Source organism: Dromaius novaehollandiae, chromosome 20 (assembly GCF_036370855.1).
Source record: "Dromaius novaehollandiae isolate bDroNov1 chromosome 20, bDroNov1.hap1, whole genome shotgun sequence".
Lineage (NCBI taxonomy): Eukaryota > Metazoa > Chordata > Aves > Casuariiformes > Dromaiidae > Dromaius > Dromaius novaehollandiae.
Genome location: NC_088117.1, coordinates 1,149,762 through 1,171,748, shown reverse-complemented (window position 1 = coordinate 1,171,748; position 21,987 = coordinate 1,149,762). Strand labels below are relative to the sequence as shown.

At 42.5% G+C, this 21,987-nt stretch overlaps 1 protein-coding gene across 1 annotated transcript; it reads right to left on the bottom strand.

Moving 5' to 3' along the window:
- Positions 1-12: 12 nt before the first annotated feature.
- On the bottom strand, positions 13-19,917 carry LOC135330411 (ankyrin repeat and MYND domain-containing protein 1-like). The gene is made up of 14 exons (XM_064524049.1): positions 19,544-19,917; positions 16,618-16,764; positions 14,911-15,347; positions 13,931-14,147; positions 12,900-13,064; positions 11,422-11,480; positions 9,800-9,971; positions 9,195-9,335; positions 6,267-6,437; positions 5,459-5,566; positions 3,705-3,836; positions 2,740-2,853; positions 921-1,086; positions 13-83 (listed from the first exon to the last, which is right to left on the bottom strand). Exons 1-14 carry the CDS (start codon positions 19,643-19,645, stop codon positions 13-15), a joined length of 2,202 nt encoding a protein of 733 aa, XP_064380119.1. The 5' UTR covers positions 19,646-19,917.
- Positions 19,918-21,987: the final 2,070 nt, after the last annotated feature.

Below are 21,987 nucleotides of genomic sequence, written 5' to 3'. Positions count from 1 at the left end.
AGTGTCTTCCACCTACCTCACTTCTTTCGCATGATGGCTCCCCGATTTCTTCTTTGAAGCAGATGTACGAATATTTGAATCCACTACACCAACATAAAGAAGGGGGGAAAAAAATCAGCATTCCTACTTAGGATCTGAGAATTAGAATACTAGTCACAAGACACCTTTCCTTAAAACTCTGCTTAGCCACAGGACAGTTGTTGATCAACTGGGCAAACATAATCAATATGATGATGTGTATCAGACACACTAAAACAACATCCTTCTTGAAAGTAAGATTATGAAAAATGTGAGACATAATAGTTCTAGGTAACATTGCCTTCTACTCCTCATTTGGATATTTTTCACAGTGAATATATGAAACATCTTTCAGATTATAGTGGTATTGGGAGATCTAGAGTCTAAGCCTGGCTTCACCACGTATTTGAGCACTACTCAGGAAGTCATTCAAATGACCTTAATTTACATATTTATTGTCACCACTCTAGGAGTAGAAGAGCATTAATACAGTGGGAATCCCAGGAAAGGACCTGGGAGCAAGTTACCACGGGGAATGGACATATGCTAGCTGTCCACAGTCACCATTGAATGCACACTGCTACCTGCACCAAATACAAAGCAATTCAAAGGTCCATCTGTGAAAGAGGAACAAGCTCACTCAATTACTCCATAACACGTGGTAACAGATCTTGTATAGGAATTCACGAGGAAGCAGTGCATAGGCACTAAGCCTATATTCAAAATTTCCTTCACAGTGACTTGTTCATTCTCTTTAACGTTTGTAGAACCCCTACATCTCCTCACTGCTTATGTAGGACTGGTTTTGAGAAAGAGCTATCCTTTCAGACAACAATACTGGAACTAATAACAGTAAATTTCCTCTCCACACCAGGCAGTGCCACCCTTAAGCTTGAACTAACATTTCTTGGATCTTCGCAGCTCTTCCTGATTCCATTCTTTCTCTTTCAGGATGACACGCTCACGGAGCTTCCCAGTAATGTGTTCCATCAGTGATTGGCGTTTTTGAAAAATCTCCCGCTCAGATGCTGTCAGTACATGGTATGGTGTGTGAGCAATTCTCCTATCCTGCAACACACCAGGAGTTAATACGCTAATGTATGGGAGAACAAATCTAACAAGTAAGTGTTTCAAGTCAAACCAGTCTAAAAGCACAGTATCATCCCTGCTTAATCCTGGCACAGGAGATGTCCATATTAAACAGTCTAGTTGTTCCGATTATCTGTTCAGTGAGTGCTCAACAAGTTAACTAAAACAATTTTTCTTCAAGGGAGAAGCTGCCGTCATTTTGCAGGGCTCTCCTCCTCTCCCAGCACTTCTGGCAACACAGGAAAGCTTCCTGAAAATGGAAAGACTGCTAGAGGGCACTGTTTGGCCACTATTAAGTTTCTCTGTTTCCCACACTGCTCCCTATTAGTGCCAGCAAGGAGCATATTAAACCCAAGATGCAAAAGCCTAAGGCAGACCAGAGCAAGACAGGAAAGAAGTAAGATACCTGGAGTATGCTGACCAAGGCTGGCCAGTGATTACAACTGCTAATTGTTTAAATTGCATTTCCTATTTGAGGATCAGTTGCGATTGCAAGCCAAAGAATAACAATTTTACTATCTACACGGAACACTGCAGCGGGATGCAGAAAACCACATTAGCTCCAAGTAGGCTGCTCTGCCAGTGAGATGCAGTGATGGATCCCACAGTCACAGGACTGTAGTAGCAATGAGCTGTACCCCACCTTAGGAATGGAGGTACCATGTTGCACTTTCTCAAGTAGCTTGAATGTGGCTGCTCTACTGCAAGGTGCCCAAGACTCACCATTACTTTTGTTCTTTTCAGAACATCTACTGTTTATGTCCCAGAGGCAAGCAATCTGCAGTATAACTTGGCTTTCCTTCCCATCCCTGCAGTTTCCTAGTTTAATATATTAAGTAATTCTCTATCTATTTTTTGCATTATTCAACAAATGATTCTCTCAAGAACCAAACCACTTAATCTCTGACGCTGCTAAGAAACAAAGATTCTTTGTCATGTAAACTTTCTTATTCACAATAAAGCTACCAAAAAAAGTTACTTATATGACCCAAAGGCAGATTCATTTCTAATTAGAAACTGTTACAGCATCGCAGACCATTTCAAAATTTTTTTTAAACAAATACATCCCCCGCCCCCCCCCCAAAAAAAAAACTGAGCAGAAAATTCTTAGTTATACTTCATAGGAAGATTCTTTTTATAAGGGGTTAAATAATGATTAAGGATGACTTTAATAAGTGGTTAACCCTTTATTTTGAAGTTTGACTGATCAGTAATTTATTATCATAGCTTATAACATACCTAAATTTATTATCTACTATACATATATATATCTCATAACAGCTTTTCCTGTTTTGATTGTAGCCTCATGGAAACGCACGTTACTTCCGTTTTTAATGGCTGGATGTAGAATTACAGCTAACTCTTTACAAACCAATTATGAACAGAATCTTACTATAAAATGTGACAACAAGGATTGCCTTCACAGGCAAAACTACTAGAGGTATTCAGTCTTCGGGTGGTTATAAGTTTGGCAGCAAATGAAATGAGTCTCAAGACAAATGAAGGGAAAAGTAAATTTTCAGTGAAAGCTTCTGAAGAAGGCCCTAGACAAATCCTAAGGACACAAAAGGCTGTTTGTTCTGATGAATGCAAAGAACACGGTATCTTCAGTTACGGGAACTGAAGTCATACCTGAAAATATTCAAAATAGGCATAGTCGACAGCTGTTCCCACTGCTTTTTGCTGTCCTTCCCTAAGAGTAACTGGTGCAAGGATATCCGCGCCAGCTTCAAGCAGCTTATCAACCTGAAAAAAGAAAGCAAAACATTTGACATCCAGCTTTCTAACTATACTGTGTCCATGCCACAGTTAGAGACAGGGCTGAATATCAGAGCTTAACCTCGATTTGTGTGGCTACTCTGTGTACCAAATTGTGCATTTCTTCTGCCACTGGAGAGCCGTTGATGGACTGTTAAATCTACATGTGTTTTGTAAATAAAACCTCCTTGGAGGCATTTGCTATTTGTTTCTGGATATCTCACAACCTAATCTTGCAGCAACAGATGAAGCACGGACAACTAGTGACGCGGGGTAGAACAGAACCCGGCTGGAGAAATCACCTCCTCTCCTAGTGCTCCTCAACTGCAGTTTTCCTCCCCTCCATTCTCAATGAGGTCAGCTCTGTGCTTTATGGGACGAGGGAAAAATGTCCAGTTTTCACAAGGCCAAATGCTTCCATTGAGCTCATCATAGGTGAGAAAGTGCACTTTATCAACTACTTTATATAGCACAATCAAATGCAATGCATCTTTCTTCATGTGGATGCCAGCTGTGTTTACAAACAAGGTAACAGTCAGATCTGACAGGGCCATGGGCAACCCCCCATCTGCTTTAAATGCAGTGTTTCCTCTTCTACACAAGGAGGTTGCCATCACCTTCACTCAAACATGAAAACGAATTTCCTTACAAAACCTCTATTCCTTAGGAGACAAACAAATAGCATTGGGAAGAGACACAAATGAATTGTTCTGCAAAAAAAAAAAAAAAAAAAAAAATCAGCTTGCCCATTAAAGAGAAATGGAACTCAACACACCTGATAAAAATTACTGCTTTTCCTGAAGTTAAAAACAACAAAAAAAACCCCACATTTCTCTCACCAAAGCAATCCTCTGTGCTTTTGTTCTCTTCTGTTCATATGTGGTACTGACAGCTGTACAGAGGGCACTTCTTACTGCTCTGCTTAATGGCAGATTTGGATCAGCCCCATGTTTGAGGAGTTCGACCACTGCCTGCAAATGCAACAGATAATTGCTGGAGATGCATTTTGACAGTTCCACAGCAGAAAAGCGATACCCCAGCCAGACCAAGATGCTATAGGGTAGGTTTCATAAAATATACTAAAACCACCTATGTTTTACCATAAAGATAAGGATTAGAGAGGTTGAACATTTATGGTCTATTAGATCATCACTCCATTGAATGTTAGCCTCTGAGAGGGGCAGGAGAAGCAGTAGAATGTGTTGGATATGGGACTTTCCATTCCGTGGGAAGTCCTGAAATTTCATCTTTTCTGTACAAACAAATCAAAGATGCAGTAAACTCCTTTTCCCAGAAAAATACCTAAATTGTCTTTTAAAAGAAACAAAGATAACATAAGGAAAAATGTTCTGGTTCAAACATTTGATACAGAATCTATTTTCTACTGTATTTGGCTGCATCCATTTCTACTGTATCTACTTCCGCAGTCCATCCTGTAGCTCCCTATTATATTGTATCCAGATGACTGATAACTTTCTACTGAAATAAATATAGCTAGAAAGTAACAATACACAGTAGATCTTTTCCATTATGATCTACCATTAATCCTAACACACAGTATAAAACTTGCAGTGACAGAACAAGAGGTAAAATTTTGATTTCATCAGTAACACTGAAAGTGGCTTCCCCTTGCTTTGTTCACATCTGCATTTCCAAGACAATGCCTGACTGAATTATTAGCGTGCTTTTACACAGGAGAAAGTAACCCGAGAAACAGAAATTAGACCCAAACCCTGCCCCTATCAGCTTATTACCTGAACCACTAGGCTACACAGTCACGCTTGCTCCCTTCCAATTGTTCTTCCCCTGGCCTTGTGCTGGCTGGTTGCCTGCACAACGGCTGAGCTTAGTGGGCAGCCTGGGTGCAACTCTTACCCCCTCACTCTCCTCCCTTGTTTTCCACAAAGAAGATGAACCAGGAGCCTGGAGCTGTATTCCAAGAGGAGCAGAGCACTGCAGACACACCACTTTGTCACCATTACCTGTTTTGCTGGTACACTTTCTCTCGCAGCATGCTGGCTGCTGTGGACCCACTCTTAAGGGCCTTGTCTGAGCAGAAGGCAGGCCATTCCCTGCTCAGGGAAGGTAGGTGCTGACTTCACATACTGCACTCTACTGTGTGAGCTGTAAGCCTCCTCTGTGGAGTGCTGAGCCCCGTAATGCCCAGATCCTTTCCAAGTGTGATCACTGATCTTTTCCTAGAAAAGCATACTCCTTACCCTCAAAGAGCTACATTTTTTTTCTTATATCCAGAAGCAAAGTGTTTTAACATTTGGCTGGGATGATTTGAGTGGGGAGGTAGCCTGTAAGAGAACTGCATGTTCTTGTGATTCATAAAAATGGATACTCTTCTCTGAATGCTATACCCTTCTGAATCTTACCAAATATTTCTAGCTATCACTGTCATACTACAGGGCTCCTCTAGTTCAGCTCATGCAACATCCACAGGTTTGAAAGAAAAGCAAATTTAGTACTTTCACTGGGAATGAATTATGGCAAACATAACTAGTTACCCAAGTCTGCCTGTCATCAGAGAAGGCAGAGACAAATGGAGGAGTACAACACGCGTAAAGAGGAACTCAAAGATGCTCACCAAATCATTCCCACTGGCGATTGCTAAGGAAAGTGGTGAATGGCCACTCCACAGTGTGTTTGGATTTGCCTTATGCATTAAAAGGAGGCGGATAACATCTCTGGCATGCTGTGTAGGCAGGTGCAGAAAAAGGTGGAATTAGATCATAATAATGTGAACTTTTAAATATAATATATATGTAACAATAATGAACAAAATGAGCAGCATAAAACACGTCCAAGCCTTTCACCTAAGCTATGATCCTATAGCAAAAATATACCTCCATTTTCTCATGGCTAAGAACCCCAAGCATGGTAGTGTTATGCATAAACCTCTCCATCAGATTACCAAATCTCATTAACCCTGCTGCCAAAGGGTATACGTAAGCTTGCCTCTGAAGAAGTACATCTCCTCTCTCAAAAACCTCTCCTTCCTCCAAGTGCACACCTCGTAAATCTGCTAGAAGAATGTTACTACGGTAAAAACCCAAATGCTCAAAGGTTAGCACATGAGAAAACTCAGACTGTCCAGCTTCAAATTGGCCTCGTGAATAGTAAAACTTAATGGCCAAGTCACTAATGGAAACTTAAGCAGAGGAATTTCCTGTGTTAAACAGAATTCTAAAGACTTAAGAAATATTTTTTTCTCAAGTGCTAATGGGTTTTTAATCCGTACAACACTAATAATTCACAAGGTAAGGAGTTTATCCTGGGAATTCAATCAGCTCCTTACAGAGGGATGAAAAGTATTCATTCCCCAGATATGTCATTTGGGGAGTTTAGCTTATAAGTACTCTCTATGAGCAGAACCTCGGATGCCATGCTCTTACCTCACAGTTATCCTCTCTTTCGCATGCAATATGCAATGCACTCCTTCCACCTTCTTCTGGAACAGGACCAAAATAGGAGGAGAAGTACCCTTTTGGTGGTCCTGTTTCATTCTTCAGGTGCACAGTGACACCACGGGACAACTGGGTTTCTCTGGTTTGAGGCAGAGGAACCTAAGTGAAATTATGTGAACATTTGTAACATAGCTCAGAGACATACAGAAGAAAATAAACTGCTTGGTCACCCATTGCTCTGGATGTCAATCATGGACGAGACTTGTTCAGCCTCACCAAAACAATGGCCACCCTTTTTCTACTTCCTTCTTTACATTCAGATTCCATCTGCCTAAATCATCTTCAGCACTGCACATTAAGAAATTTGATTCCACTGGAGGAATCCAGGGAAGGAAAATTTTACAGACAGAATTTAATAACTTTTACTGGGCCAAATGATACAGTGAGGGGTGGGAAGAAAGAAGCAAGCTATCAGGCAAAAAGGGTCTTCACTCAAGTTCATTCACATGTCATTCATTTAAGGTGCATGAATATAGGCTTACCAGACCAATATAAAAAAATAAAAAATGGTATGTCAGAAAGTAATATAGCCTGCACTGCATCTGGGCATTTTATAACTGCATACTGTTTGCAAATAGGTACCAAGTCATCCTGATTGCTACTAAAGGAGAAAGTACTGCAATACAAACTGAAGAAGCTATCTAAACCTCCCTGGACTGCAAACAGACATTCACCTTAGCCACTGTCATGACAAGACAAATCTTATCTTTCCTGTTACACAAGCCAACTCATTTTTCAAGTGACTAGGACCTGATGGGATGTCAGGGAGCCCATCAATGTCATTGCAAGGTCACTCAATTATCTTTGAAATGTCATGGCAACCAGGTGAGGTTCCTGAGGACTGGAAGAAAGCAAATGTCACTCCTATATTCGGGAAGGGCAAGAAGGAGGATCTGCAGAATTACAAGTACGTCAGCCTCATTTCAATCCCTGGGAAGGTGATGAAGCACATCCTCTGAGAAGCCATTTCCAAAAATACTAAGGAAAAGAAAGTGAATGGGAGTCGTCAGCTTGGATTTACAAAGGGGAAATCGAGCCTGAACAACTTGATAGCCTTCTACAAGGAGATGACCAGTTTGGTGAAAGATGGGAGAGCAGTGGATGTCATTTACCTTGATGTCAGTAAGGCTGTCAAAACTTTTTCCCACAACGTCTGCATAGACAAGCTCCTAAAGTATGGCTTACATAAATGGACAGTGAGGACTGAAAACTAGCTGAACTACCGGATTCAAAGGGTTATGATCAGTGGCATGAAGTTCAGCCGAGGGCCAGTCACCAGTGGTGCACCTACAGGGGTCAATACAAGGACAATACTGGTTAAGTTGTTTACTACTGTTTACTAATTGACCTGGATGAAGGGATAGAGTGCACCCTCAGCAAGTTTGCTGATGATCCCAAACTGGGAGGAGTGGCTGATACACCAGAGGGCTGCACTGCCATTCAGAGGGACCTCGAGAGACTGGACAGATGGGCAGAGGGGAACCTCATGAAGTTCAACAAAGGGAAGTGCAGAGTCCTGCCCCTGGGAAGGAATAACCCCAGGCACCAGTATATGCTGGGGGCTGACCTACTGGAAAGTAGCTCTGCAGAAAAGGACCTGGGGGTCCTGGTGGACAAGCTGAACATGACCAGTAACGTGCCTTTGCAGCAAAGCAGGCCAACAGCATCGTGGGCAGCATTAGAAAGAGCATTGCCAGCAGGCCAATGGAGGTGATCCTTCCCCTCTGTTCAGCCCAGGTCAGACCACATCTGTGTGTCTAGTTCTGGACTCCTCTGGAGCAAGTCCAGCAAAGGACCACAAAGAGGATTAAGGAACTGGAGCATCTCTCGTGCAAGGAGAGGCTGAGAGATCTGGGATTGTTTAGCCTTGAGAAGAGAAGGCTCGGGGGATCTTATCAATGTGTATAAATACCTGATGGGAGGGAGTAAACAAGCTGGAGCCTTACTCTTCTCAGTGGCACCCAGTGGCAGGACAAGAAGCAATGGGCAGGAATTGAAAGACAGGAAATTCCACTTGAACATAATAAAAATCTTTTTTCCCTGTGAGGGTGATCAAACACGGGAAGAGGTTGCCCAGAGAGGCCATGGAGTCTCCATTCCTGGAGATATTCAAAGCCCAACTGGACAAGGTCCTGAGCAACTTGCTCTCATTGACCCTCCTTTGAGCTGGGGTTTTGGACCAGACGATCTTCAGAGGTCCCTTCCAAACTCTCAACTGTTTTGTAATTCTGTGAAATGATTTAAGTACTATAACGTAAAGTAATTCCTCAGCTAACAAATGCCAAAAAGAGCACTTTTCGCTGGTATAACTCCATCACAAGTAGACAATTATCATAAAAAATGGCAACCCTAACCAAAAAGTTCTGTACTACCAAAAAAGTTTACTGCAGAGCTATCTTTCTGTAACTCTGGGGGCACAGTGAATGCTGCAGGAATCCAGCAGAAAGAGTCTGTGTTCAAGGAAAACAAAACAAAACAAAAACAAGTAGGCAGGCTCCATGGAGATGAAACAAGCAGGTCCCATCATGTGTCTGTTTCTGACAGTGGTCCTATGTTCACTGCTCTCATTATACCTTCAGGCATTTATACTAGACTGCCCACAAGAGACTTTTAACCTCTGCCTTAAACGAGGCATGACAGCAAAAATGTTCTGGGGCATCAAAACACATGGATGTGTTTACTGTAACCCAATAATACAAACCTCCAGTGGCTTTTTTTTTTTTTTAAAGGACCATAGTTATTCCAATAGGATGCAAAAATTTCACGGAAATCAAGCAGGCAGGAAGCTCAACTCCCTGCTTATGTATTGTGCAGCCTTCAAGAGCTGCAAGAAGCTGAGCTCACAAAGCAACATACCTGGTCTGGACCATATACCTCATTTCCATCTTCTGCCCTTGCATCAAGATCTGGTGCAGAATGCAGGAGGTACTGTGTTATCTGGACTCCTTCCTCCCCAGGAATAGATACAGCTATGTGGAGAGGGGTTAAACCCCCAAACTGAAAAAAGAAACATAGCATTAAGACTCCTGTTTATCGCAACTTAAAACAGTACCAAATATTTTCAACAGAATAATCCCAGCTTCTTCTTCCCACATACTGTGTCTCACTTTCAGCCACCATGAACCTACAAACTGAGTTACGGGACAGTGGAAAGCTCAAGGTACCAGATACACAACGTACCAAAATCACAACAGCTGTTACCAACTTGAGGAGCAGCTTCACAAGCATTCCCCAGTCATGCATGGGCTTGGCAACAAGAAAACATAATGAGGAAGGAAAACTCAGGGAATAAGGAGCTTTGAGTTCTTTCTATAAAATAGTTCTTTGAACAGGATAATCACTTTAAACAGCTTTTTGTCCGTTCTAAACCTGGTTCTTACTTGCAGATTTTACAGCAGGACACAGAAGCTGCTGCACTCATCTAGAATCCTACATCATTATCAATTATAATGCAATAAAACCTTGGATGGAAGCCGCACATCAGTCCTGGCTCCCCTTTCTAAGAGGAGTTTCACTGCTTCTGCATCTGCAGCTTTAACGGCAAGGAAGAGAAGGGGTGCTGGTATCCAGCATGCATTGGGATCTGCACCTCGGTGAAGCAGCAGCTGGATTGTTGCCCATCTCTTCTGCTGTCTAAAGTTGACATGGAAAATACCAGAATCACTCATTAGCATCTTGCAAAAAACCTCTAAATGATGGTGAACTAAGATGACTCCCAGGTGCAGACATTAAAAATGGCATTTGGCAGAGACAAGACTTCATTCTTTAGAGCAGTGTCACAACAACTGCCGTGCTCCACCCAGGCAACAATATTATTACCTGAAGAGGACATCTCACCCCTCCAAACTAAAAAGGCAGCACTTAAAAGCAGTTCCTTCGGGTTGCATGGGAATGGATAGGCAAAGTAAGGTTCCCTGCATCTCCACTGTTCACTCATGTGTCACTTCTAAACGTTTAGTGTGAGACTTGTTTAATGACAGAAACAGACTGACTCCTCCTTCCTGTCATCTAAGACTGTTTGGAAGGTTCTTTCCTCTATCGTACTTCATTCATCCATCCCAAGAAAACAGAGATACTTTTTCTGTGTTTCCCTTAACCAAAGCTGGAACAAGAGCTATGCTGGACTAGGACAGTGTATTTCAGCAGGCTGATGATTCCATCTGTATTTCCATGGAGGCAAAATACACATGCACACCCCTAAAAAAGAAACCTAACACCATCAAAAAAAGCAAACAGTCCTTGGATATCACCCAGAAACTCTACCACATAGTGATCTGGGCAGAGGCTCCTCTTTTCTCACATGGCATTAACTCATTTTTACTCACAAGCCCTACATTCAGTGCATCTTTATATTCCAATGAAAAACATGCAACGCACACACAATATTCATGAGAGAAGCAAGGGAGGTGGCAAGATGTGCCACAAAAGCCAAATGCAAGGGATGAAGGGCAAGAAGGCCAACAGGGAATTTTCATTGTGGGAATTCTAAGACGTCAAAGTGACCTACGCTGGCATAAAACCCAAGACAAAAATTTCATCATCTTTGGGGACTGCTCTGGAGGCAAAACAAAAGGCAAGATGTGGCCCTTTGGGGGATCCATAAAAGCAAGACAAAAAGACTACATTTCAGGCCACGCGGCTAAACAGACACCTGTAGAAAACAACCAGCACGGTCAAATGTAGTCAAAACTTCAAAGAGTAAGCTGAATATATTCTTATCTTTCCTCATATCCACACTACACTGCAGGTGTGCATAGCAGACTGTGACAAGCTGCAAAGTATGCAATCAGGAAAGCTTGTCTTGTTCAAGCATGAGGTCCTTAGCTTGAACTACACTTTCCAGCTTCACTCTTCACACTCTGCCAACCTGAATTATAACAGAGCATATAAACGAGTGGCTTCTACTGATATGAACACAAGATTTCTATAGTTAAGCAAACAAAATTATACTGACATCTGACTAGCTTTTCCTGCAATAGCTGCACCCTTCTGTGAAATATGTGAAATACTAATTGTTGCCTTCTATGTTCAAAGAGACTTAGGAGACTCTGTCTCCCATTCATAGGGCATAAGTGAGACTTACTCTGCGATTACGCCTTCAGACACATTAGCTGTTTCTGACGGTTCTGATTGTTCGTTCTGCTTGAAGATTAAAAAAATAAAAGAAAGTAGTTACAAAAATGAAAAACCACACTTTCAATGGGTGAGTCAGCATATTCAGTCATCAGAACAATAATACAAGTAATAACAGTAATACAAGAGCATGTAATAATAATGGAATTCAGTTAACAACAGATAGGGAAATCATTTAGAAGTAATTTGTAACTAAGTTTTTTTTTAAATAAACCAAATAACTGAACATTTTCTTGCTCAATTTCCTTTGTGAGTAAAACATGCTTACAAGACTCTTACAGATTTTCAACCTGCATTATTTTGCACGAGAATGTAGAACTAGGACCTCCAAGACCACTGTTTCCAAATCTTCTGGATTTGTATTCAACTCAGAGGAAAAGAGAAAGCAAAGCACATTTTCCTTTCTGAATCTTAGAGACCGTGACAGAAACAAATCCTGTTTATTCCTAATTTCCTTTTCTCACTCCAAAATGAGAAGTAATAGTTTCACACTGATTTTCTGTGAATCTCTGAGCATCTGCTTTATATACATCTCTCTCTCTCTCTTTCTTTCCTTCCCACAGAAGTCTTGCAACTTTGGTAACGGGCCACCACTTAAACATACTCTTGGAACTTGAACAGGTATTTTACAGCAACCAAAAACTATTCTGTAGTTCATTTCCAACAAGTTTCTTGAGGGCATTTAGACCTGTGTAGCCTCTTCTGAAAGCCTCAGCAACATCCTTACATTTCTACCACACAGTCCCTACCTGCCTAGGCCCCTCTTTGATTCCTTCTATCTTCTCAGACTGTTTGGAGATTCCTGACCCTCTGCTTCACCCTTGTTATCATCTCCTTCCCCACTGCATGGTTTGTACTCTTACAAAATATGTATCATGCTCCTCCACAGGACAATTTAAAGCAGGTACTTCTCTTTTCGGCAGGAGGAAGCCTAGGGTCATGAGTCTTCCTTTGTAAACACTCCCTAAGGGTCAAGAGACTCCTCTGACAGTTGAATTGCTTCTTGCTTGACACTTCAACCATGCCAGCAGGACTCTGTGCTATCGGAACCACCTAAATCCTCTTGTCCTGCTGGGATGCTTTCGTAATTCCCACCAGTTGCCCGCTGCATCTTCACTGTCTTAAATACCTAGCAGACGTGGCCTCACATCTGTGCTATTAATACAGTGCCCTATTTCAACTGCAGAGTAAGCTTGTTTCTGCACTGGAGCTTGGTCATTTGAAGTAGGACTTAGTAGTGAGAGCAGAGAATACTCTGCATCCTCAGAGTGCAAGATGCACAAAAGTTCTGGCTTTTTCCTAGGGAGTCAACACAGTAAAGTAATTCCGAAAAGTAAACTTACAGCTTGAGACGAGAATATATCATGATTCTGATTAGATTAGATTCTGATTAGATTAGATTCTGATTTAGATTAGAAATAAACCAACCTTGCAGCTGTGCAAGTTCCTCTCAGCAATATTACCCTTAAAAGATTCTGCTGGATAATACAGAATAAAGCACATGGAGAGAGCAGATAATCCTTCATCACTACACTTATTCACATCAGCTCCACTATCGAGAAGAAGATTGACAATATCGTTGTGGGAATTAACCTGTAGAGGAGAAAATGCTTCAGGATGTTATTTTATTTTGTAAACATCTGTACTTGCACATACACTCACGCACTTGCAGATTTCTACATGGAAAGAATAGGCAGCACAGTTTGAAAGTAGTGAGAGCCAACACTGTTGAACTAATTCAGGTTTATATTTGCCACACAATAAAAACGCGATACTGAACCATGTCTTACGGGGTTCAGAATGTGTACCTTGGAGCATCCTCAAGTATATCCCTGACCTTCCTCTCTTTTTTATAACAATTTCTACCAGATTTCACAGGAACTCAGTGAGGATTCACACACAGAAAGAGGCTAAAAGTGATTGAGATGACTGTAGGGGAAATATAGCGCCCTAAATTATTATCTAAATTTTGCTGGACTTTACAATGAATGCCAGCTATTCAGGTAGCTGAAAAGGGCACAAAGAAAAGGGGAGGTCATCCTCCCCTACAGCAAGTCATGCATGCACAGTTTCTAACCACCACCCCCTGCCAGCAAAAACAAAATAACCCTGTCTGAATGTGATTACGACTGGACAAGAAAAAAACAGTAATAAGGACAGGGTCATACCCAAGAACGCAGATCTAGTCCACTGCATAATCACAAACGGAAAACAAACTTGACAGCTAAAATAATCTCTAATGTTTACTGAAGTGCTTCTTTTTGTAGATTATTATTTACTGTGGGGTTTGGCATGATACCATTCATTACAGATATTCCTCATGCCACACCTGCTCTTTTGTTGTTTACTGAACATTCCCTTCACACTTACTATGTAATGGAACAAGAGAAAAATCTAATCCAGGCTACTACACCAGGAATTTCTCATCATATGGTAAAGAGTCATTCTCAGAGTCTTACAGCGGCAGCAGCAAGTGCTGTGTATCCATGTTTGTCTGCTACGTCCGGATGAGCAAGCTCATCCCTCAGAATCGTATAGACCCCATCAAAGTCTCCTTTTGCCGCTTTCTGAATTAACTGCTCTGAGGCAAGTTCTTTGGGGCCTGGAGGCCCATAAGTACTGCGGACTCCACTGAGAATGAAGTTGACGTCTGAAGTAAACTCTGCTTCACAGCACCTAGCAAAGGAGAAAAAAACACTGATGCATTTAAGCAGCTAGGTACTCTTAGGCCGCTAATGCAATTAAAGAAAAAACACATCAAGAGCAAAACATGCTGCTGGGTAAGATGCAAAAATATGAACAGCTATCATTTTAAGAACTATTTCAGATAGTATAAGTTTGCTTAAATTACAGGCAGAAAGGCAAACTAGTCTAGGGGCTGCTGGCAGCAGCACACAGATTTTGGCTACAGAAGAGTCCATAAATATCCAGCCATCCAACACCTATAAAATTAGAAAGCAAAATCTAACTGCCAAGTGTTTCTACAAACAGAATATTTAGCATGCACATTCATATCTGTTTAGTATTTGATTTATATAACCAGCTTTAGCTATGGCTATAAAATACACACATGTGGCACGTGTTCCCAGCAACAAAGCAAACCAAAACATACTCTGCCTGCCCAAAGAACATCTCCATGTACAAGTATCAAGCTACACATAAACCTAAGGCTCAGTGGGCAGTTACAAGTAGCTGCAGACTTGCTGCAGCATGTTTTCTATAGCCTTGAAGTAGAATAAGAGTTAAGACAACCACAGAAAGGTACCACTGGTATCATAAATTGTTTGTTTCATTTAAAAAATTCCTCATTGGCAACCTGTCATCTCAAGACTATAAAAAAAACTTTTGGAGAGCAGCTGCAATCATGCAACTTATATTTGAAAATAATAGATATGATTTATAAAAATCCATACATAAAAAACAAATGATCAACAGCTACCTGTGCTTATAAACATGCATCTGCATTCTGACCAGTAAGGGGGTTACATTTGCAACAGGCCAAGGTTCTTCCTCAGGCAGCTTGGAGGTATTCTGAAAATATGAAGCATCACACTCTTTCAGAAAGGTGCAAGTCAAAGTAAGATGATCTGTGTTATGGGAATAGGCAAAAACTCCTTCAGGCAAAATATTCTTGTCATCAAAGGGGAGACGTTTATAGCTACGGAGAAATGGGTCCCCCTCAACAGAAATATACTTCCTTTGAGAACTGGCATCAACATATCTGAAGTGTTCTGGATGATCCGAGACAGAAAAATAACCAGGTACTTCAGTACATAGTTTAATTAGATGATTCCTCAGCCACAAGCCAACATCCTGACAGCCATCTGGATAGCTCTCAATTCCCGGTCCAAATCGCTCATCAGATTTGTACAGCCCCTTAAGAAACGAGTAAGCTCGTTAGTATCAATCAGAGATCAAACAAGTTATACAATTAAAGTCTGGTTTCTATCTCAACTGTTCTGCCTGCATCTTATTGGTCCATTTCTTATTGGCAGAGTAATAACTGCTGAAGCCATTCTGTACTACAAAGCCTTCACAGTCAGTTTGATTCATTTAATGACAAACACATTAACTTTTCCAGTACAAGAACAGTGGAAGGCCCTAAATTTAACTACATTGGGATGTTATGTTTAGATGAAATTTCACGTAGATTTTAGCCTGAGCAGGATTCTGATTCAAGGCATATTCACACAAGGCTATCACAACCTCAAAACAGCTATTTGGAACACAAATTAACTGCTTCACTCATTGAACTGTTTAGCTATGGAGATAAAGAACCAGGAAAAAGCACTATGACTGGCAAGAATAAAATTTCAAGTTTGATTATAACCTGAGGGTGTTCTATTTTTCCCTTAGTTTCAGATTATACATGATCTATTCAAATTAAAGTTCTCCGAAATCCATAATTAGTGCCACATTATCAACATTCAGCAAGAATGTTATGTTCTTGTTGGCCAACTTAATGCAAAGGCTGTATGTTGTTTTGTTATATCTTTTGGATTATCTGATGAAGCACTGTTTCCTGTTGCAGAGATACCCATGTATCAGTATGAGGGGAGGGCTGCCCTACGCTGGGCACTTTTCAGATACACCTTCTTCTTCTTTGAAAACAAAGAATTATAAACTCTTAGAAAACAAGTTTTCTAGCTTCTACTAGTAGCAGCAGGCCTGGAAATGATACAAAAGAGACAACTAGCTATCTCGATACTCCAGAATGCTCTTTGTCTCCACAGTCTCTTCAAATGCAGTATTTTTCAGTTTCATATTGCTGGCTTCTTAATATGCCTGTTGAGAGTACTGACTAGCTAATGAGTTCTTCATCTAGCAAGGGGAGTAAATACCGAAGACTTCTACATTAGAAACTGGAAAAAGACACTCTTCCAGGCACCAGATTTTCAGTTCTAGACAGGCAGTATCACATTATCTCCTTCAATATTTCCCTAAGCAAAAGTTGTGTACAGTAGAAGTTGAGTAGTTCAAGAGAGCAATCTAGCTTACTGGAGACTGAAGCATGACACTTTTGCTCTAAACAACCCAAACACTAATGGAGCTGCCTGGAAAAAAAAACCACTCAAATTTTCCTGTACTCATGCTGACTTTGAAAGGCAGGGAAATCATGGTAACAGCACAACATTTTTCCAGTTACCTGAAATTTTCTGCCGTCCTTCCATTCCCAAGTCCCATAGCCTTCTACGTGGCTGAGATAAAATGCTCCAATGAATTTGGAACCATCAGGCCAGTAGCATATCCCTTTCCCATGGCGATGGTCCATGTACAACTGTCCCGTGTATCTCTGTAATCCACCACAAAGAGAAGGGACAGTAAGAATGATACCGTTCAGAGGACAGAAATGAATTTTTAATTGCCTCCTTAATGTAACAGAGCAGCACTAACATGGTGCAGGAAACTGAGGATGAAACTGTTATACAGTTAAGAAAGACTAGGCAAAATCTCAACTTCACTGTAGTCACTGTCTTCAAAACTCCACCAAGATTTTACCAGTTGCCACAGCAGCTCTTCCATCATGTAGCAATCATGATGGAAGATCATACTATTTTAGCAGTGTTTATATCATTGATATGTTGCCAAATGATGCAGGCTAAACCAAGACCTATCAAAGTGTTCAACACCTCTCACAAAGACCTGTATCCCAATACACATTTGGTTGGGAAATTTTGCATCCGACAAAACAGGGCATTCAGCATAGCCATGAAAACACGTATTTTGCTAAAAAACAAGCAGCCGAATACATAAAACCCAGTAAAACCAAACAAAAAACACCTAGCTAACATGCTTATAAATCAATTTTTTCATTACAGAAGGAAAGAACCTCCACACATAGAGAATATTCCTACTTCCAAATGACAAAACTCTGCTTGGAGAAAGAGCTATCACTCAAATAAATGCCCAACCCCTACCTTCTGATGAATTTTACTCACCCTCAACCTAACAACCCATACTCTTAAAGTACAATAAAATGCAGTCTGCAGTGAGTAGTCAACATAATTTTGTATTAAATACAATTATATTTATTTAAAATATAATTAATAATATATAATAAATAAAATACAATTAACAATATACTATAAATAAAATATAACTAAAGATGTATAATAAATAAAATAATTATAATATTTAAATAAAACGATATATGTTTATTGCTGATCTCATGTGTCTTCAGCCCTGCCATAAGGTCTTTAATTTCCAGCTGCAGGTGAAGTCCCTGGAGATTACACCTTTGTGCACTACTTGCTAAAAAGATAAATTCGATTGCTACTCTAAAACTGGCACTTCTGACCCTCAGTAGAAAGTTCTGAAAAAACATCGTATCGTACGTAAACATAGTGCTGAACTGTATCAAGGTGACAGACGCTAAGTCAAAAGCTTGTCCATAATGCCTTTTGTCTTCAGTGAAGAAATCCTTAACTATCAGCCCACTCATCTGATGGATTTTGATTGAAATTTGATCAATCGTGATTGATTGTAGCCACAAACACTTTAAGGTATCCATTATTTTTAAGCAAAAAGACAGACATTTGGGGGACGTTTTATAGAAATTAATCAAAATTTTGTAATTGAAAAAAATTCCCATTTAAATCAAAACCTCAATTCCTTAAATGCTTTATTAAAGGCATTTATGTGTCTTCAGTGTTATTTCTCTTCAAATTAAATCACCTAAATATCCTAATCAATCATATAGCTTGTCTTTAATAAAAGCATAACTGAAGGGATAGGATGAACCCTATGGAGAACAAAGTAGCCCTGGTATTCTGTAGCATAAACTATGACTATTCTTAGTTTGAATAAACTATGACTATTCTTAGTTTGAAAGAAAAAAGGTGAAAAGTGCTAAGTAACTTCCCTAAGGCCTCGTCAGAGGATGGTGCCGTGGAGACTTTCATTTCTAGGTCACCAATGCAAATTCAGCCCAATCAACAAAACCTGAAAACTACTACCCTCTATCAAGTGAGTTGCCACAATAATCATCACCGAAGACAGGCAGCTGCTGCTACTGCTTCTGCCTGATGCGTGTTAGGACTTTTGCTTAGAACGCGGAGTTTGCCCCCAAAAGACAACAGTGAGGAGCAATGCCGAGGTCTTTATATTGCCAGAATTAAGGCTGTGTTTCTCTGCTAGACTGATTCTTGGGAGCATTGATAGGCAAATGGAGTTCCAGAGGAAGAGAAAAAGAGCTAATTTTAAATTTTCTATCTGCGCAATGGTATAGCTCATTTGCGGAAAAAGAGATGTCCCACCATGCAGACAACCGATCCCTAACGGATGATTTCGAGTTACGTTGCCGTGGCAGCTTTCCCTGACAATCAAAACGGCAGCTCAGTACTCACTGGTGGCGCAGAAGAGAAGAACCTCACAAGGGAACCGGAAACATTAGTCACTCCTCATGGTATTTTCACCATACAGGAAGATGCACTCACACTTCAGAGGTTAAACTTTGTACCAAAAGCTCACGGCAGCATCCCCTCCTCCCCTGCCGGCCTCCCGCTCTCCCCACTGGGGTCTGAGGCCACGTTCAGCCATCGACAGCGACCCAGGACTCGGCAACGGCATCACGGCAGCCATCTGCTTACCCTGAGCGTGAGGGCAGACCAAGTCCTTCGAAGCAGGGGGCAAAAGCACGTTATCTGGGAACTTGTGTCCCGATTTGCATTTTAGCAGCAAATATATTATTAACCTGAACACAGAGCAACAGAATGCCCCCAAAGGGCAGCAAGGGCCAGCGCGCTGGCCGAGCAGGTGCTCGGATGTTGCAGGGGAGCTGGGAAAGCGCTCGCTTTACTAAGAAATAAGGCGAAACCGCCTAGTTTGCCCCAAAACCAGAGGCGAGAGGAGAGATGCAAGCCTAGGAAAAACCTGCATTTCAGAGACCCATCTCCTTGCCAAATGGACCGGTGGGGAACACGAAGGCAGAAAGCCCTGCACGGCGCGCTCCCACCGCCTGGCCCGGCTCCCCGGCCCGGCCCAGGCCGGGGGGCGGCGGCGGGGGGCCCCGCTTGCAGCCGGTTGCGCCAGGCAGGGCGCTCCCCGACGGCGGCTCCCCGCGGCCCGCGCACCTCGCCGCCCCCAGGCCCGCTGCCGTCGCCGGGCGCTGCCGCCTCCTCTGCGCCGCCCTCGGCCGCCGCCTGACTGGAAACTCGCTCGGCACCGGCCTCCATGGCGGCGGCCCCCGCCGACGGCTCCGCAGCGGCCGCGCTCCGCCTCGGCGGCGCCCGCGTTGCCGTGGAGACGGTAGCGGGGCGAGGGAGGCGGGGCCGCCGCCGGGCCCCGGCAGCGCCTCCGCAGCGGCCCGGAGGCCCCGGAGCGTCTGCAGCGAAGGCCTGAGGAGGAAAGGCCCGGAGAGTCCTCGCTTCGTGCAGCCTGGGGTGCCTTCTCCTCGCTTACAGTCTGCAGGGGGCCGAAGCTGCTCCGCAGGAGCCGGGGCGCGGCGTTTGCTGGGGCTGCCCCCACCTCCCGCACGGCTCCTGCAGGGCCAGCGGCTCTCCCCGCTGAGGCCTGCGCGCGCTCGCCTTCACCCTGCCGTGGCTAGCTCCTGAGGAGCAATTTCTGGGAAAGGCATCGTTCAAATATACTGCATCGCACAACCCCTTACATTCTGCAGGGGAGAGATGAGAGGGGAATTGGCGCAACGCAGCCCAGCAGAGAAGAAGCACGGAGCGTCACGGGTGAGGTGGAAGGAGTCCCTACAGTTGGCGTATGGCAAACTCTTCCTGGAGCAGCCCGTCCCTCGACAGCCAGCCCCCGCCTGCCCGCCGCGGCTGGAGCCAGGCCCATCTCCCAGGCCGACCCTCAAACACTCCTGGCGAGCTCGCTCGACCTCATGCACACCGGCGTTACACCGCCAGCACCGCTTCGCAAGTGGTTGGTGAGCTCCACGCTTGCACGGTGAATAACAGCAAGAGCAGAGCTTCATCGTTACTTTAGCACGACCAGCTGTCGCCGAAATGCACCAAGTCTACATCGGTCTAAGTTACCACATGGCCAGAGCAGTGACCGCTTCAGAGCCACGGCTCTGAGACCTCTCGGCCTCCTAAAAGACTTGTTCGCCACGAGCACAGCAGCGACTCCCACCCTGCACCTACTCAGCACAGCCTGTTGCATTACTCTTCTAACCCGCCAGAATTCAGCCGCTGCTGGGCAGGTTTTGGTGGCACCAGTGCTCTTTTTTCCATCGTTGCTACCCAGACGCTTTGAAGCAGTTGAAAGCAGCCTAGCGTAGCAAATTTGGGTAGTTTACACTTCCTTGTCTTCTTTGGGGTTATTCTAATGCCCATGTCGTACAGTTTAAATTCATAATGCTTTGTCTACACCCAGAAGCCAGGAGGGTGGTCACATCCTTTCTTATCCCCTAAAGAGGGGTGGCATTTCAGGTAAAGCCATGGTGATTCTAAGCTGAGATCTGTGGGCAAGAGACATAAAAAAAATGGGAGGTGGAATATCTTTTCCTCTTGACAAAGAACAAGCAGAGAAAGAAAACCCTCTGCCTACTCTTAAAGAGGCTTTTTTCTTGAACCAATAGGTGGTATAATTAGATGCCCTGGCATGCTAGAAAATATTGACAGTAACATCTCCAGATAACTTGGTTGCAGGGCTCCGTACCAGGAGAGCTTATCATGGGTTGGTTTTGTGTTTAAAAAAATCCTCACAAATGCCAGATTTTCCAGCATTATAAAAAGAGCCAGCTAATCAGTTTAAACCTCCCTTTCCCTTTCTTTATGAAGAAAGCACTGTCAGTCTGAAGCTAGTAAGTCAATTTATAGTAAGACAAATGGGGAACTTTTCCTTAAGTCTCGGCTAAGCACTACAGCCCATGAAAGAACTGTTATTTAAAAATCATTTGAGCTTTAAAAACTTTTGATCTGCATTTTTATTTATTGTTTGTGAAAAACTTACCAGTCTCTGGTTTAATTTCCAGGATTCCTCTTAGGCTGTACCTGCCAGAATTACTGAAGCCATAATCTCCGTGACAGAAATTCAGAATGTTGAATCAATAAGGAATAGAAACCAGTGCATTGTAATCTGAAAACAATAGACTGGACATGTAATACCAGGGTATGAAACATCCCGTACAGTAAGTGTACTTCAGATGTTTTTAAGTGGAAATGTACTCTCTAAATAGCTGGTAAATTCTGCTGAGCAGGCCGTCAGGTGTGAATCTTAGGTCACACAGCTCTCATATATCCCTGTGAGAAATGTGGAGTAGTTTCTATTGTAAGTTGTGATGGGAGGTTATCGTTTATTAGGAGTAAATTATGGATAAGATACTATTTGCAGAAAAAATACAGGACTGGAAGAGACCTTTTGGAATTGCATCCTATCATTTTTTCTTTTAACTATACTGTTCATGCTGCATCATAAAACTAGGTCCTTTGCCCCATTATTCCTGTTTAAAAAGTAGTAATGTCACAGCCCAGCCTGAATTATAAATGGTTTGTATATCCTTTTTCCTTCTGTTAACATCTCTTCCACTTTGAATTCCTCTTGCCTGGCCAAAATACCA

Excerpts from the sequence above, each read along its gene's own strand:
- LOC135330411 (XM_064524049.1), bottom strand. The coding sequence starts at position 19,645 with ATGGAGGCCGGTGCCGAGCGAGTTTCCAGTCAGGCGGCGGCCGAGGGC. Across the intron at positions 2,854-3,704 it reads AAGCACAGAGGATTGCTTTG|GTTGATAAGCTGCTTGAAGC; the intron begins GTGAGAGAAATG and ends TTCTTTTTTCAG. Across the intron at positions 1,087-2,739 it reads CCTATTTTGAATATTTTCAG|GATAGGAGAATTGCTCACAC; the intron begins GTATGACTTCAG and ends GGTGTGTTGCAG.